The sequence below is a fragment of the Urocitellus parryii genome, chromosome 6, assembly GCF_045843805.1.
Source record: "Urocitellus parryii isolate mUroPar1 chromosome 6, mUroPar1.hap1, whole genome shotgun sequence".
NCBI classification, from domain to species: Eukaryota; Metazoa; Chordata; class Mammalia; order Rodentia; family Sciuridae; genus Urocitellus; species Urocitellus parryii.
The window spans coordinates 168629517-168646600 of record NC_135536.1 but is presented as its reverse complement, the minus strand read 5'-3'; the positions used below and the strand labels follow the sequence as shown (position 1 = coordinate 168646600).

General features: G+C 40.5%; 1 protein-coding gene across 1 annotated transcript; it reads right to left on the bottom strand.

Annotated features, from left to right (window-relative positions):
- Positions 1 to 4055: 4055 nt before the first annotated feature.
- Trmt6 (tRNA methyltransferase 6 non-catalytic subunit) lies at positions 4056 to 17009 on the bottom strand. The gene is made up of 11 exons (XM_026385803.1): positions 16765 to 17009; positions 12885 to 13012; positions 11273 to 11382; positions 10505 to 10596; positions 10291 to 10374; positions 9900 to 10024; positions 8452 to 8807; positions 7996 to 8081; positions 7335 to 7437; positions 7145 to 7231; positions 4056 to 5578 (listed from the first exon to the last, which is right to left on the bottom strand). Exons 1-11 carry the CDS (start codon positions 16890 to 16892, stop codon positions 5387 to 5389), a joined length of 1491 nt encoding a protein of 496 aa, XP_026241588.1. The 5' UTR covers positions 16893 to 17009; the 3' UTR covers positions 4056 to 5386.
- Positions 17010 to 17084: the final 75 nt, after the last annotated feature.

The following is a 17084-nucleotide window of genomic DNA, read 5'->3' as shown; positions in this document are numbered from 1 at the left end:
AAAACTCTCAACATGGTGACTGGTATGTCAATGGCATAGGAAATATTGGATACTATCATTTTTATCCCCGTAGCTTCAAGACAGTTGGACAATTTCCCTTTTACCTTCTAGTATTACCTGTCATTTTATTCCTCACCAATGACAGCTTCTGCTTGGCTATTTGTACTGTTTTGCAGTTCAGGTAATGAGCTGTTCTCTGAGAGGTGGAAAATAGATCTGGGGATCACAAGTTGACTTTTATCCATCTAGGAAGTCTAGTTCCCTTCCTCTGTTAAGAATTGCTTCACCCCAGCGACCCGGGAGACTGAGGCAGGAAGATCCCAAGTTCAAAGCCAGCCTAAGCAACATCGAGGTGCTAAGCAACTCAATGAGACCCTGTCTCTAAATAAAATACAAAATAGGGCTGGGGATGTGGCTCAATGGTTGAGTGCCCCTGGGTTCAATCCCAGGTACCCAAAAATAAAATAAAATAAAAGAATCGCTTTGCTAATTTAACCAGTTTCTTTCCAGATAAACTTTCAGCAACATACTTTTTCCAGGTGAGTTGCAGTTTTATAATATGGATACAAGTGAACTGGTGCTATGAATTTGACAGCAACTTGTTCTAAACCTGGGCACATACTTCTAGAAGTTTGCTTACTATTTCTCTGCCTGGGATCATTTTTCCCTGGCCATAGAGTCATGACTTTGCAAAGGCCAAGGAGGGGTGCAGGGAGATTGTGGCTTCTGGAGGTGTCCCTCATAGTGGATAAAGGACTGATATATAAGTATCATACTAGCTTCCAGGGCTACGTAGGAAAGTACCACCAACTGCTTACAGCAACAGAAACATTTTCCCTTGCAGTTCCGGAGGTCAGAAGTCCACATCAGGCATTAGCAGGGATGTGCCCCCTCCGGAGTCTATAGAGGAGGATACTTCCTTCCCTTTTCCTAGCAGCTTCTGATGGTCCCAGTCATTGCCTGGCTGGTGGAGGTATAACTCTAATCTCTGGGTCGTCTTCCTATGCCATCTCATTTTTTTCTCCGTGAGTCTCTGTTGCTTCACATGGCACTCTTTTGATAGAAGTCTACCAGTCATTTTGGTTAAGGGTCCATCCTACTCCAATATGATCTCATCTCTGCTAATTATATCTGCCATGATCCTATTTCCAAATAGGGTCATATTTTGAAGTTCTGGGGGGTGGGACTTGAACATGTCTTTTTCTGGGTCCTGGTTCAACCTATAACAAGACAGTCCAGCCACCATCTCCCTCTGGTGGAGTGACTCTGAAGCACATACTCTTCACTGCCTTCTGAGATTCCCTAGTGGGTTGGGCCCACGTGATGCCACAGGGACCTTCTCCATCATCCTGCTCCATCTTTTACTGGCTGCCTTTACCCTCCTGTTTGCAGCCTTCTGGTGACCTTACTGGTATTTCCTGGGAAAACCTCCCTCATAAACTGCTTATCCTCAAATTCTTATCTGAGGATTTGCAACTGGAGGATCTTGACCTAAGAAACTACCCAAAGTTGAGGCAGGTATCTTAACAAATAATAAAGCCACAGTTGCAAGATATCAGAGTTTGTCTATCAAAACATGTAAGATACTAAAATGTAAGTTACCAAGAAGTGCTTAACTTGTGCCCAAACACAGAGCTCAGTAAGACTCTGCCTTGGGCTGGGGTTGTGGCTTAGTGGCAGAGCGCTTGTCTTGCATGTGTGAGGCCCCTGGGTTTGATCTTTAGCACCACATAAAAATAAATATATTGTGTCCATATACAACTAAAAAAATATTTTAAAAATACTCTGCCTTTTTCCCAATTGCATTCCAATGGAAAACAAAATCATTTCCTAAGTAAACAGCATTTGAGGGGCCCAAGATGGATAGGAGTTGATCTCACTAGAAGAGAGAAAGCAAAACACTGCAGTGCACCAAATGCCAGCCTAGCAAGTCACACACTCACATACACACACACACACAAATGCATTATGTGTTGCTTAGTGACAGGGACATGTTCTGAGAAATGAGTCCTCAGGTGATTTCTTTATGTGACCATCATAAAATGCACTTGTACAACTAGGGGATATAGCCAAATACATATCTAGACTATGTGGTGTGTGTGTGTGTGTGTGTGTGTGTGTGTGTGTGTGTGTGTGTGTGTCGAAAATAGCATATGCTCTAAAGACCATGATGAAGAGAACAAGATGAGATTACATTGAGCACAGAGAAAAGGATGCAATCAAAAGACATAGTAAACTTGGGGGAGGGAGGAGGGAAGGGAAAAAAGAAGGGAAAGAGATGCAGTCACCTGTTATTTTAGAGTTTTTAAAAAATTGAGTATTTCAATTGTCATGGCCTCTATATGCTATCAACAGATGGGGAAGACTGCAGGAGGGACTAGCTTGGGAAGGAAGAGGCGGGGAGCTCAGGTTTGGATATGTTAAGTTTCAGATGAGAAAAAAAACATGTGGAAGATGAGTTGGGCATGTAGGGCTGGCTGAGGGAAAGGGCCTGTGCTGAAGACAACCTGGGACTCACTGTCCTGGAGATGGCATTTGAAGCTTTAAAACTAGGTGAGGTCCTTCACATTATATAAATGTCAAGGATGACCTCTGTGAGGTGACTCCTAGACTGCTTATTGCAGGGCCAGACTGGTTAGCTCACCTATGCCAAATACAAATTTTATATATCTATTTTAGACACAGTGTAAGCAATCTTATTTAGCCATTTAGGGTCTGCTAGTCCCCTTCCTCCCCCTTGCCAACACACACAGCAGACTAAGCCCAACAAAGGTCAACCAATGACAGACATTGATAGGACGGAGCCTTGTGGTTTAAGAACCCAAGTTGCTTCCCAAGAATCCTGCTCAGCAACATCACCAAGACAAGCTGCCTCTTTCAGGTCCCCTCTCCCTGGGGTAAAGGTAGGGGTGCCTTGGCTTCCTTCCTTCCTGAGTAGTAACCCTGGTGGTAAGGCCTCTGGCCAGACTCATCCTCTCTTCCCTATACAAACCTGTTAAGAATGTTAGTTACCCAGTGAAGCATGTGTGCTACTGCCACCTTATGGTCACATCTTTCTTTGATCGGCTCCCAAATCATCATTATCCTAGGGAACCAGTATAGTAGAAGGAAGAAAGGTGCAAGGTTGAGCTCAGAGCACACCAGAAATGAGAAGGAAGCAGTGAAAGAAATCAGGATGGGAGGAAGCTGGGAGACAGTAGGGTCCTCCAAGTGAGCAGACCGGCAAAGGGAGTGCTGGGTGGGCTGGTGATATGGCTCAGTTGGTAGAGTGCTTGCCTCACATGCACAAGGTCCTGGGTTGAATCCTCAGCACCACAAAAAAGAGGAATGGGATGCTGCTGACAGACTTAAGAGGTCTAAGAAACTCTGGATTTCCTTTTATATCTTTGCTGCCTACTCCAGACTGTCTGTGGTTTCATTCAAAACACAATGCCTATAAATGAAAATTTAATGGAACACTCTGCTTTCACACTGTGACACAGCTGAATAGTTGTGATTAAACACCAAAATATTTACTGAGACCCTTTTTAGTTTGTTGATCCCTGAAAAGCTATGAGAGGGATTATGTCAGAGTAAGTTTGTGAACCACTGAATTAAGTCATTTATACTCACAAAGAAGTTACATTTGAGAAAAAAAATAACACAAGTTCACTTTTGTTGTTGCTGGGGAGGAGTTAGGTTATCTCCCAGGGCAGGAACATGTACAGGCAGGGCCTTGGTAGCTGAGACCTGATCCATCCCTCTGAGAACTGAGAACCCATGCCAAGGGGTTAGGGAAGGAAATGGGACTTGGAAACTGGTTGAGCTCCAAGTAGAACACTGTTTTAACAGTGACCAGAGGAGACAACGCTACTGAATCTCATCTACACAGTTTTGTCTTCTTGATAAAACTGACTGGTTATATACAGATAGGTGAAAAATCTGATTGATATTTAGTGAGGTGTGCTCTCTACCAAGACAGACCATGCATCACAATTGACTGGAAGCTATCAATATGGCACCATGACTGCATCATTAATGACAGTTACACAGATCATAGTAGGAAATACTTTTATTCTTTAAAAACAACTGTTTTTAAGAAAAAGGAATCAAAATTGTACTTGTTGGTAATCACACTGGCCATTATCAGAATAGCACATGCTGTTAGGAAAAAATTTTTTTCTGTGATTCCTGATTGGATGATAACCATCTATACTATGACAATGTGAACAATACACAAGAGCATGTTCTAGTAAGCAAGACTGATTCTCAAATAGATAAGAGCTGTGGCTTGCTCAGAACACTTTTATTTGCTGCAACAGATGATTAAATAATTTGATTATAATTTTTCAGAGTTTATAAAGGTTAACCACCTAGTCCTGGCAGAGCTTTCCAGACCAGTATTTAATAATCACCAGAAAAAGGCACTTTTAAAAAACATTTGACAAGGAGCAACATCAACGCAATGAGAACTGGTCTAAGTCCTGCACAAAATTTTATCATATTTCAAATAAATAATATGTTCTCTGTCTTTGTGTGTATTAATATAGGTAGTACATTCTCTGTGTGTATATATGTGTATACACCAACACCTATACACCCATATACGTGTGTGCATGTGTGTATATATGTATATACAATCATCTATACATACATATATATACGTGTGTGCACAAGTGTGCATATATACACGCATGCATGTTGTATATCATTAAGTCTCTGGGGAAAACAATTGTTTCTTTAATTAAATATCATACAAAAATTCTAGTCACTTTATTTCAAACAGGGAATAAAAGGATTGGCAAATTAACACCAAAAAAGTACCTACTAAACCTTTCTAATGTTACCCCCCCACCCCCGCCAAAAAAAAAGACAGTAAAATGAATACTTCGAACTTTCTCAGGTTGACAACTATTAGAATAATAAAACCTAGCATTTAAAAAATGGGGAACAGAGTGGATATTTTTGGTACTATAAATCTCATATACTCACACATTCATATTGCTTATGTTAAAGAGAATGGAATAAGCAGAGGAAATTTCTTCCACAAATTCCTTCCCTTCAGTACCCATCAAGTTTTAGTTATATTGTGTTATTCCACTTAGCGTAAAATGCAAACAACGTCTTGTATAAATACATTTTCAGTATTCTGAAATTCTCAAGATATTTGCCGAGTATTTAGAATTACTCAGAGGATTTTTGTTAAATAAACAAAATTGTCTCATTAATCCACTACTGCATACTTGAGTTGTAGTTTGGACAGAGTAAACACATCTGTGTCAGAAGTGGACAAAGGCTATTCCTTCTTCCCAGAAGGCGTATACAGCCATGTTCTTATTCTCAGAATATGAAAAAGAACAGTTAACTGCAGAATGCCTGAGAACAAAAATCAAAGCCACTTGAAGAATTAAGAGCCAGATTCTGGGCATTTCTGCCTTTTAGCTGCTGGTTCTTCAGTCTTGTGTGATTCTAAAGTGCTCACGCTGGACTTGAGGCTGGTGTCTGCTCGAAGATTGTCCAAGACAACAGTGAAGCCTGACAGAAGGTACCCCCCGCCTCCACTCATCAGCAGCTTGGGATGACTTCGATCTGGCAAAACCTAATCAAAACAAAAAACAGACATTCACATTTTCCCAAGATGATAAAGTACATGCCAATGACACATTTACTAAGAATCATTAACAGTTTCTCCCTCCCTCTCTCCCTCCTTCCCTCCCTCTCTCCCTCTCTCTCCTCCCTCTTCCTCTCCCTCCTCTCCAAAAAAACAAAACAAACCAAAAAAAAAAAAAAAAGAATCATTAACAGATTCTCTTGAAGATTTAAATGGGTGAATTTCTAGAGTTCATTCCTCCACATGTCAGTGTTGAAATTGGGCAAATTGTTTGTGCAGTATTCTGGGTCTACGTGCTACTTTCCTCTTGGTTTTAGGAAGCTTCATAGCCAACATGGCACCTGGGTTTATGGAAAAGTGGCTACTAGATGCACACTCAGAACTCCCTTCCCTGCTGCCCTGTTAACTGACAAGAACTCTTCTCTCCTGTTACCCTTAATTAAATAAGACAACTTCCATAAAGGGTAAGGTCACTCAGGGCTCAACAACATCCCTACCACAGTATGACAAGATGCCAAGCAGTAGAACAGGGTGTGGTAGTATGGAAGAGCCCCCAGCCATTTTCCCCAGATGAGGGAACTGGCTTTGAGGCATCCAGGCAGCAGAAAGCTGCAGAAATCAGTTGCTGCTGCTTTGGGATCCACTACAGTAACTATACTGAGGGAGATCATGGCCTGCTCTCAGTGGTAACTGAGCAGAGATACCAAGAGTAGACCTTTCTGCCCAACACAGTACAATCTTTGTTCCTGAGGTCCTCAATAGCTGGGCTGAAAGTTTCTCAGAACAGCACTGCAGGCTCTTCCTCCCCTGTTCTCCTTCTTCCACCCTCCCACTTTAAAGGCATCAACCTGCACCTAATCCTGTTCCGTCTCACCTTACCTCTTTTTTTTTGGTGGTGGTGGTGATGGGGACCCAGCATTGAACTTAGGGGCACTCGACCACTGAGCCATGTCCCCAGCCCTATTTTGTATTTTATTTAGAGACAGGGTCTCAATGAGTTGCTTAGTGCCTTGCTTTTTGCGAAGGCAGGCTTTGAACTTGGGATTCTCCTGCCTCTGCCTCCAGAGCCACTGGGATTACAGGCATTTGCCACTGCACCCAGCTCTTTTTATCTTTCAAAGGCATTTTCCCAATAAATCTTATACTCGATTTCCATCTCAGCATGTTTTTCAGAAAACCTAACTTGACATAGACTCCACCTGCAAATCCTAAAAACATGCTGTGAAGATGTTCTAGCAGAGAGAGAGAGAGAGGGCCTCCCTCATTCACCTGAGGATTTTGCTATTATCAATTTGTCCCCTCTACAGAGATGTCGAGGTCTTGGGGAAATAAGAACTACAACTGTTTGTACTTTAGAGGCTTCTGGGCTGGAGTAATGAACCTTGAAATGAAAAGAGAGTCAAGAAAGGTAAGGGGCCCTTTCTCTGAGTCACAAGAAGAAAACATATCCATTGCAATAGCCAGAAATATTTCTACTTAACCACTTCCAGTACTATTGTAAGGAGCCAGCAACTCTGGAGAGCAGCTCCTCAGACAGACTGTAAGAACATGTACCTGATAATTTCTGAGCCAGGTTTCAGACAGCCTGAGGTTGATGACTCCTCCCCTCTCACGAAGTTTTGTGTAGCATTCCAACAAAGGCTGAAGGCAAAAACAGAGTTCTGTTAAGAAATACTTCCTGTGCTGCAGTTTGATAATCAAAATTCAGATGTAAGAATGCCTGTCCACCTTGTTCCAGTATTACCTCTTTATACTGACAGTAGACCACAAATGGCCTTGAAGGGGCCACAAAGTCCAACAAAGACAGCAGCAATGGAGTGGGATGGAAACGACTGGCTACAATTAAACTGCAAGGAAAATGTTAGACAAATTATTTCCCTAATACTCCGAAGTGAAATTTATTTAAAATAAATTTATTTATTTCACACAAGAAAGATTTAAATATGACATTCTAGAAATTCAAAACAATAAAATCATGAGCTATTTATTTCTAGGAAACACAAACTGGGTTACAGTTCTCAAATTTTTTTCTGGCAACAAGTCCAACACCAGATATACTGGTTCTGTAGACACTTAAATATAACTCTCCGTGTCAGGAGATTTTCACTAGATCTTGCCATTAGCCAGTAACACAGCTATTTAAATGTCCCACCCCTGCACCCAGTGGGACCACACAGCTTTGTCTGATGCACTGTCACTGGAGAACACTCAGATTTCTTCTGAAACAGACTAGCAACATCAATTTCCCACTTCTGCCAGATCCAGCCCTTCTTAAAAGATAGATAGAGAATCCTTATCTCAGTTCCCACTGGAATCAGAGCAGACAGGCAGAAATAGAGTGCTGATCCATTTGAAGCAGAGCCCACGAGCACCAAAGAAGTACCCTGCATTCTTTATTAACGCACCCATCTGCGTTCCTTTCACTCAGTAGAGCAGCAGCATCTAAGTGTCTCTTCCTCTGCTCTTCTTGTCTCCTTTGCTTTTCCTGAATCTTCAAGAAGAAAAAAAAAAGAAACCGATGTATGGAGGTTATTCAGTCAGGTTTACAGAAATACTTTGGTTTATCAAACATTTCAATGGTATTTATCAACTCAGACTAAAGCAACACAAGGAGGGTCTTTATAAGAATGATAAAAACCTATTATAAACTGGCACCAAGCAACTACACAATGTTTCTGAATCCTAGAGCTGCATTCCAAAGATTAAGTCATGTGTACGTGTGTGTGCACATACACAGTCTCCAACTATTTTGATATTTATCAACTTGGGCAGGGATGTTAAATAGCCAAATCAAATCTCATTACTTAAGTTAATGAAGGCCCTGGGAATATTACAAGGGATATGACTCTTGACATTCTTACATAATCTTTTTTGCTTCCTCTATCTTTAGGCTCCTTATATTCTGGATCTTGAGGAACAACTTCCATTGATTCCTGTTTTGGGTGATTGCTCTCTGGGGCCTCTGCCATGCTGTCTTCATTGTCTGGTTTAGAAGCCTGCTTTTCCTCAAGTGCACCATTACTTTCTTCAACTGATGCACTGTCTTTTGGCTCTGCATACAACATCTCAGCAGAAAATGTTCCATTTAGGAGACTGTCCACTTTGTTGAGGGGGAATTCATAAAGACCACTGAGAAAAGATTTGGGAAATCCAAAACACGCTGTTGCTACCCGAACAGGACCGTCTCCAGGGTAGAGCTGAATAATGGAGCCAAAACCTGAGCAAATAAAAGAAACAAACATCTACACAATGGAGGCAATTCTAGACTACATAAACACACAGAGAGTATTCCACAATAGTAAGACTTCCTACTCTGTTTAGAGGCTGAGGAATGATACAGCTCCTCTGGGTCTATTTGGAGCCTATGCCTATTTCAAGTGAAGAAAACATAATTCCAAAACAGATAAATAAGAAGTCTTAAAGAAGCTACCCCCACTTGACGTTACCCTTAAAACCCTGGGATCATGGGTTGGGGTTGTGGCTCAGCGGTAGAGCACTTTCCTAGCATGTTAGGCCCAGGGTTCGATCCTCAACACCACATAAAAATATATAAATAATATAAAGGTACTGTGTCCAACTACAACTAAAAAATATTAAACAAACAACCCCTGGGATCATGTGAATTTGTCTTTTACTCCAATCCTTAAGCGGCATAATTTATATAACATTGTCTTCCACAGGGTCAGAGAACAGGCAAATCAAGTTGTATTGTATTCTTCCAGGAGACAATACTTCCCCAGTAGTTTTCCCACTCAATCCCTTCAATTTGGGTCAATAAAATGAGCACCAGCTATTTTACCGAAATCTGTCCTGAAGATCCTAGCCAGCCACAGGTCCCACACTCATCCCCCACTAATACTGAAGCGGAAAAGGACAACCATCAACAAGGGTACCAACACAATAGGATAGATATACAGACCACAAAGGAAGGTCCCAGAACGGCAGTTATAAGAGTTCATGCCAAATCCCTTCATTAATCTTGAAGTAACTCAATCCAACTTTTAAATTTTCAATTTTTGGACTAGAGATTAAACCCAGGGGTGATTTACCACTAAGCTACATCCCCAGCCTTTTTTTTTAACTTTTAATTTTTAGAGTGGATCTTACTAAGTTGCTAAAGGCCTTGCTAAACTGCTGAGGCTGGCCTTGAACTTGCAATCCTTCTGTCTCAGCCTTCAGAGGGGCTGGGATTACAGGCATGTGCCACTACATAGTTTCCTCAACCCAGCTTTTTATCAGTTTACACTTGTGGGCCTCTCTACTAACGCTACAGTAGGATTTTGCTTAACTTGCAAATGTTAAATCTTACCTCCCATTCGTTCCATCATTGCACCCAGCACCAAGCCTGAACATGTTTCCATTACAATCATTTTATTGCCAGCACGGATATTTCCCAATGTCAGCATCTGGGCTAGTGTATCATATCTCATATGGCTAAAGAAAAAAAGGATGATTCACTCACTTATTGCTAAGTAAAAGCCTCAAATTTTAATCATCATTTTCAAGTTTCACTTGCTTAATAAAAATTATGTTGATAAAGACTAGTGATTGCTTTGGAGGTGACAGTAAAAGGACTTACAATTTATGAAGTAGGAGGGCACTTTATGCAGGTGAGCAAGTTTTTCATTTTATTTAAAATCATGACTTTCTTAAAGATACATTTTCCCCCAATTATACTTTTGAAAGGAAACAAAGCGTACTTAATTTTTCCAGGTTCTCTTGCATAATACATAATTGAAAGAATACGGGTAGATGGCTTCAAAATAGTTATGACAGCTTCATATCTGGGGGAGTTAAAAACAGAAACCAAGTTTTTTAACAAATGTTTAAAACATTTTATTTTTTAGTAATATGTACTTTATAAATAAAAAAAAGATCAAATATTTTTCATCATTTCAAACTAAAACTACTTACTTCTTTTTCTTCTTTTTTATATATTTATCTTGAGCAAATTCTGTCTTGTCTCGGAATGTTGTACTATTTTCAATTAACTGCTGAACTATTTCCTATAAAAAAAGGAGCAAGCAGATTTCCTGAAACTTCACTTTCACAGAACAAATAACTTCAAGGGTTTCTTACCCCAGAATATATCCACAGGTCTGATTTTCCAGTCCCTCTTCCACAAAAGTCCAAATAGATCAACTCTGTAGTTCTATACTCTATTTAAAGTACTTTTTACAAATTCATTTAAACCAAGGTAAAGAAGAGAAATATACTATAAAGAGATAAAAAACACTGTCATTTCTAAGGGCACTGGCTGAAAACATTACTAAAAATAAATAAAGTTAAATCCTAATATGTATTGTTATTAAATTCTATAGCATTAATACTATTAGTAATATTATTCACTTATATTCTTGCACTTAAGAAACAAAATCTTGGGCTGGGTTGTAGCTCAGTGGTACGGCGCTTGCCTAGAATGTGTGAAGCACTGGGTTCAATCCCAGGAACCACATAAAAATAAAATAAAGGTATTATGTCCATCTACAAAAAAAAAAAAAAAAGAAAAAGAAAAAAGAAACAAAATCTTGATTATTGAACCGCATGCACATTACAATCTATTTCTAACAAAAGTATAACATTACTTTTTCCATTTTGCCTTTGGTAAAGACTGCTTTAAAAACTGAACCATTTCCTATATACCAAGCAAAGACAAAACTTTAAAAATCCTTTGAATATTACCTCTCCTTTAATGCCCTTGTCTTTCAAAGCTTTAATGTCATCTTGAGTAAGTTTCTGAGATTTCCCATCATCAATTATATTTCGATTATCAGTGCCAGCTTCTTTGGTCTCTAAGGAAAAGAAATTGCTCTATGATAATGACATTTATTATCGGAAATTATAATTTTTTTTTCTCCAAGTAAATTACCACATCTATCCCATGGTCATTCCAGTGTGGCTTTCCAGTTCCTTTGCCCTCATTGCAGTCTACTCTCCTGTCATGCGGTGACTAATCCAATCTTTAACTCATTTTCCTGTTTCTACTCTTACCCTCTTCCTATCCACATGGATTCCAAAGTGCCCTTTTTAAAAATAAAAACTGGTGCATCTATTTGGATGTTTAACAGCATAGAGTGGTTTCCCACAGCAATGAGAATGTGTTCCAAGAGTGACCTGCAAGGTCCTATCTGATGTGGACCCTGCCTCCCTTTCCTGGCCTCATCTCCTGACCCCAAGCATCAGCTACATTGCCCTTCTTTTTGTTCCTTGAACATTCCAACCAAGGTCCCTCAGCAGAATTTTGAGACTTGTTGCTCCCCCTGCCTGGAAGGCTCTATGACAGATCTCCAAGTGGCTGTTTCTTGGTCATCCCAGACAAGGTTCATTTTGTCCAATCAGGCTCTAGTACACACCCCCTGCTTTACTATTTTCACATGTACCATCATCAGAAATCATGCTATTTGCTTGTTTCCTTGATAATTTTGGTTATTCTCCACTGGTAAATACATTTTATAAGATACCATGTCTATAAATTGCTATAATAGGGCTAGGGTTGTAGCTCAGTGGTACAGTGCTTGCCTTGCATGCGTGAGGGGCTGGGTTCGATCCTCAGTACCACATACAAATAAGTAAATAAAATAAAGACATTGTGTTCATCTACAACTAAAAAATATTTAAAAAATAAATAAATAAAAAATAAAATAAATTGCTATTAAGTACCAAATAGGTGCCAGGCATGATTAGTTCCCTAATCACGCCTGGCACCTATTTGGTACTTAATAAAAATACAGATGTTAATTTTAAAGTATCTAATTGTTCTGGCTTAGAACTTTAACAGTATTTAAATTAACTTTTAGTAATTATTTAAATATATTTTACTGGAAATGTTTATTTAAATAAGCAAGAATTTATCTTCAGTTAATAATAGCTAAAATTATAGGACCTGACTATAGGCAAGGCACTGTTGGAATCTTCCTAAGAAGGCTATGTCACTAAACACGCATCATAACCTAGGCATTAAACATGTTTATGTCCCCACTTAATGAATCAGAATCACACAAATCAAATCATCTGCCCGAAGTTGCAAGTCAAGTAATAAAGCAGGCACTAAACCTAGCCACTTTATTCAAAGCCAGATCCTAATCTTCATCCTATCCATGACTCTGCACCAGTTTCTTAGCTTTTGGATACTGAAAAAGTTTTTTGCAACAAAACAGCAAGACTCATGGGATTGACTGCCTGGTTCAAGGTTAGGGAGTCAGTTAATAGTGGGCTAGAGCCAGAATCCAGGTTATTTCATTGCTGAAAGAAGTATTTGCTTCATTCCACCAAGACACAGTTCTAATTGGTGCACCTGAAGTAGGCTCTTCCTTCTTTTTCTTGAGCTGAAGACCTCCTCCACTAGTCACTTCAAATGTGGCTCCATAATTATGGCCAATCACGTTATCCAGGTAGAACCACTGTTTTTCAAAAGTTACTTTCCTGGGGGAAGAAAAAGCAATTAATTAACTGATTTCTTTTGTATTCAGTCAAGAAAAATCTGTTCATTCTAATTTATTTCAAAAGTGGTCTCCTCAACGGATGATCAACAGCACAAACTGACAAACTACAGGAAACGAGTTTGGGGCAGAGACATAAAATTAATAAAGAAGCCAGGAAAACACTGAATTTTGGAAAGAGGAAGCAAAGACAAAAGATGTTTCTCTTCTACGGCATCATCTGAGCCCCTTTTGTACTGTCTACCAGGACGTCCAACCTCATAGGCTCTGCAGATTCCTGAATAATACACATGGTCACCAAGATTGCCAGGTCACTGGACATGCACTGTGACACCCCTCACAACTCACAAGTCTCAAAACAGAACAATCACTGAGATGACAAGGATTACAATCAAGACCAAGGAACTCCTTGGTCTTGGTCTACATAGCCACTTTACTGAAAAATTATCTAATACGAGCAAATCACATTTCAAATAAACATTAGTGGCAATCTATAATTTCTATACATTTGGAAATGGAATCTAACACTGACAATGCTCTACTGTGACTGTGGACCAGGAAAGATTTTCTTATTATCCAGATTTGTATCTTACTGTTAGGAGGGGAAATCCCATAAAAACAAAAATCTTTCCTTTCAAAAGAAGAAAACTGATACCTGCTGCTGAACATCAACCAGAGATTAGGCAGTATGTTATGCTTTTTAATTCTCATACTAATCCTGGGACACAGCTCTCTCCAAAAGAGAAATCTGAGGCTTAGGGAAAAATGTTCTGTTCAAGATTGAGTTACAAGGTGCTAGAGCTAGGATACAAATTCAGGTCTGTCTGACCTCAAGGTCTAGTTAATTCCAATATATTACACAATATTTCTCAGCAAAGGCCAAATGACCTTAGGAAGTACCATTGAGCTTCAGGGCCCAGCCCACATCCAAAAATTTCTGAATTTTGGGAGATGTAGTGCCTGTCCTATTTGTGCCCTCCTTCACTCCTTATCTTCCTTTGAGCTCCTGGAGTGTAACACAATGCATGCTGTATCACCTGGGTTCTCATCAAATGCTTCCCACCACTGCTAGTTCCCAGGTATATCACCTTCATTTTTTTGGTTCCTTATATCCTCCCACACCTTTGTATGTGTACATGTCCCATCTTCATTATATGTTACTTGACCACATGAGGGAAATACGGCATGATCCCAAGTGATCCAGACAAGGCCAATTCTTATGTTTCGCTGGGTCCCCCCAAAACTAACACATACCAGATATTCAAAATATTTGTTGACACAACCCCCTGAGAAGTTGATATACATCCGCCACCCTCATCCTTCAAACACTTTAGTGCTAATGAACCAATGGATCTAAGCTTGGGTGAGTTATGCCCCAGTCTACTTGATATGCAAAGGCAGGGAGGGGTGTCACTCAAACTGATTGGTTTGACAGGCCAATACAGGAGGTGGGAAGGGCATGTGTAGTCAGAGGGGATGTGGACACCCCATCTTCACTGGGAAGGAGTAGGGCTTGCCGTTCTCAGAGAGGCAGAACCACTTCTACTTAACCAGATGAGTGCAGCCACGAGTGAAAGATGATGGGAGTCTGGCCTGGGATGCAACTGAGCTCAGAGGGTCATTTTCTAATTAAAAATAGACATCATGGCTTTGTCAAGAGGGACCAAAAACAAGTGTTTCCAAATCAGGCCTAAAGAGAACCTATTAGAATTAAAGATGCTGCTATCTCCTTGGTAATGAAAAAGCTCCTGTTTAAAAGAGCACATAGTTAGAAACACAACTATGCTTGAAAATTAAGGCACTTACAGGAATAGTATGAAAAAAAAAGTAAAAATGCTTCACCTGGATAGTTATTATACAGATGTGTAAATTGGGCTTAATCATCAAACTGTATACTTCAATTGTTATTCTTCAACGAAAAAGTTCAAGCAATTAGTATTGGAAAGCTCCAAAAATTATGCACTTGGAAGCAGGCACAATTTTTTCCCCGTCTTTAAAAAATTTGTTCTTTTTAGATATACATAAATAGAGTATATTATAACTTATTATACATACATGGAATATAACTTTAGAATAAATCTAAATAATAAACCATTCTTGAGGTTCTACATGATATGGAGTTTCATTGGTAGTGGTGTGTTCATATATGAACACAGGAAAGTTGTTTCAGGTTCATTCCACTGTCTTTCCTATTCCTATCTCTCTCCCTTCCCTTCATTCCCCTTTGTCTAATTCACTGAACTTCTATTCTTTCCCTCCTATCCACTTGTTGTATATTAGCATCCTCATATCAGAGAGAACATTTGACCTTTGGTTTTTTGGGACTGGCTTATTTCACTTAGCATGATAGTGTCCAGATCCAGCCACTTACCAGCAAAAGTCATAAAGTCATTCTTGATGGCTGAGTAATATTCTATTGTGTATATATACCACATTTTCCATTCATCTGGTGAATGAAGGACACCTAGGTTGGTTCTGTAGTTTAGCTATTATGAACTGAACTGCTATAAACATCGACTAATTTTTAATGATACCTGCTTCACCTTAAATACTAGTTTGATGAAAACAGTAGTAAAATAATTTATGTGAAGTAAACATTTATCAGAAATTCAAAATACTTAATCTAGCTTTTGGGTCTGCAGTCTCCTACCACTGCATTCAACCTGCACCTTACTTCTTTGTCAAGAGTTGATATAAGACTGAGGTTGTAGCTCAGTAGTACAGCACTTGCGTAGCATGTGTGAAGCCCTGGGTTTGATAACCAGCATTGCAACAAACAAACAAACAAACAAAAAAGTAATATAATAACCTAGCTCAAAAAATAACTTGGTTGTACTTCTCAGTACAACCAAGCTATTAGAATTTAACAACCTCACCATTGTCATTGCCAGAGTTATCAAAATCCTACTTCACTAGTACTAACACAGAATATTAGGTAGCAGGTTCATAAATTCTGAGACCTTGAGTAAATTGCTTTTGAGCAATTCAACTTTTCTGGAATTTGAATACTTTGGTGTAAAAATGAAGCAAGCCCCATTGGACTCCATACTCTACAGGAAGTTCTCTTCTTTCCTTATTCCACGTAGACAGGTTTTCCCGTTTGGGTAGAGAGAAAAGGCCGGCCAGCCAGAAAGCCAGGCTAGGTAGAAGAGGTCATTTTTTTTTGGCCGGGGTTGTGGGGGGGTGGGGGTGTGAACTGATCCTGGCTGACGGATAAAAAGGAAGGAGACCTGTGAGGAAAAGGGGGGCAAGCAAGGAGGAGACTCTGAGAAGTAAGGATGAGAACCCAGATGAAAAGAGTGGGGGTCTGTAAGAACACAGAGCAGATCCTAAGAACCTAAAGATAGAAACCCAGGCGGTGGGAAGCGGGGACGACGACGGTGGAGAGGGAAGCATTCAAACTGATCAATCAAGGACCAATAATGGGATTCTGGGGAAGGGTCTCGGTGGCAAAACTGGAAAGGATGCCGAAGGTAGACCGCCGGGTATGGAATCGAGAAGGGGACTCTGTGGGAAGGTAGGAGGGACATGGGAGAACCTGAGTGTCGAGATTGGATAAGAATCTCGGAGGAAAAGGCCACTGTGACAGGATCATTTGAGAAGAGGCAACGACTGCAGGGGATGGAGATCCAGTGAGTTAAGAATAGGATCCTGGAGGAAGGGGTTTGGGGAAGATCTGAAGGGAGGGAATATCTAGGTGGGGAGGGAGACCCCAAGGCCAGCAACCTGACTTACTTTCTCCGCTGGACCTGCACTGCTTTCAACACATCTTCCCGTTTCAGCACCACAAAGTCGCCCTCGTGGATGCGGTTATCCCCGGGATGCGGGGGCTGTGGGCTCGGGTGTTCCCCTGAGCCCTCCATGACGCTCAGCCGGTCTTGGTGTTCCGCCGCGTCCCTGCAGTCCCAAGCGCCACGGCCGCGGCCGCCAGCCTCAATCCCCACAACACCCCGGAATCAGGAGCCCTCCGACCGGCACCGCCCCCACGTGCTGTGCGCCGCTTCCGCTTTCCGGTCCGGTCCCTTGCTTCCGGGGGCTTCACGACTTCCGGCTGG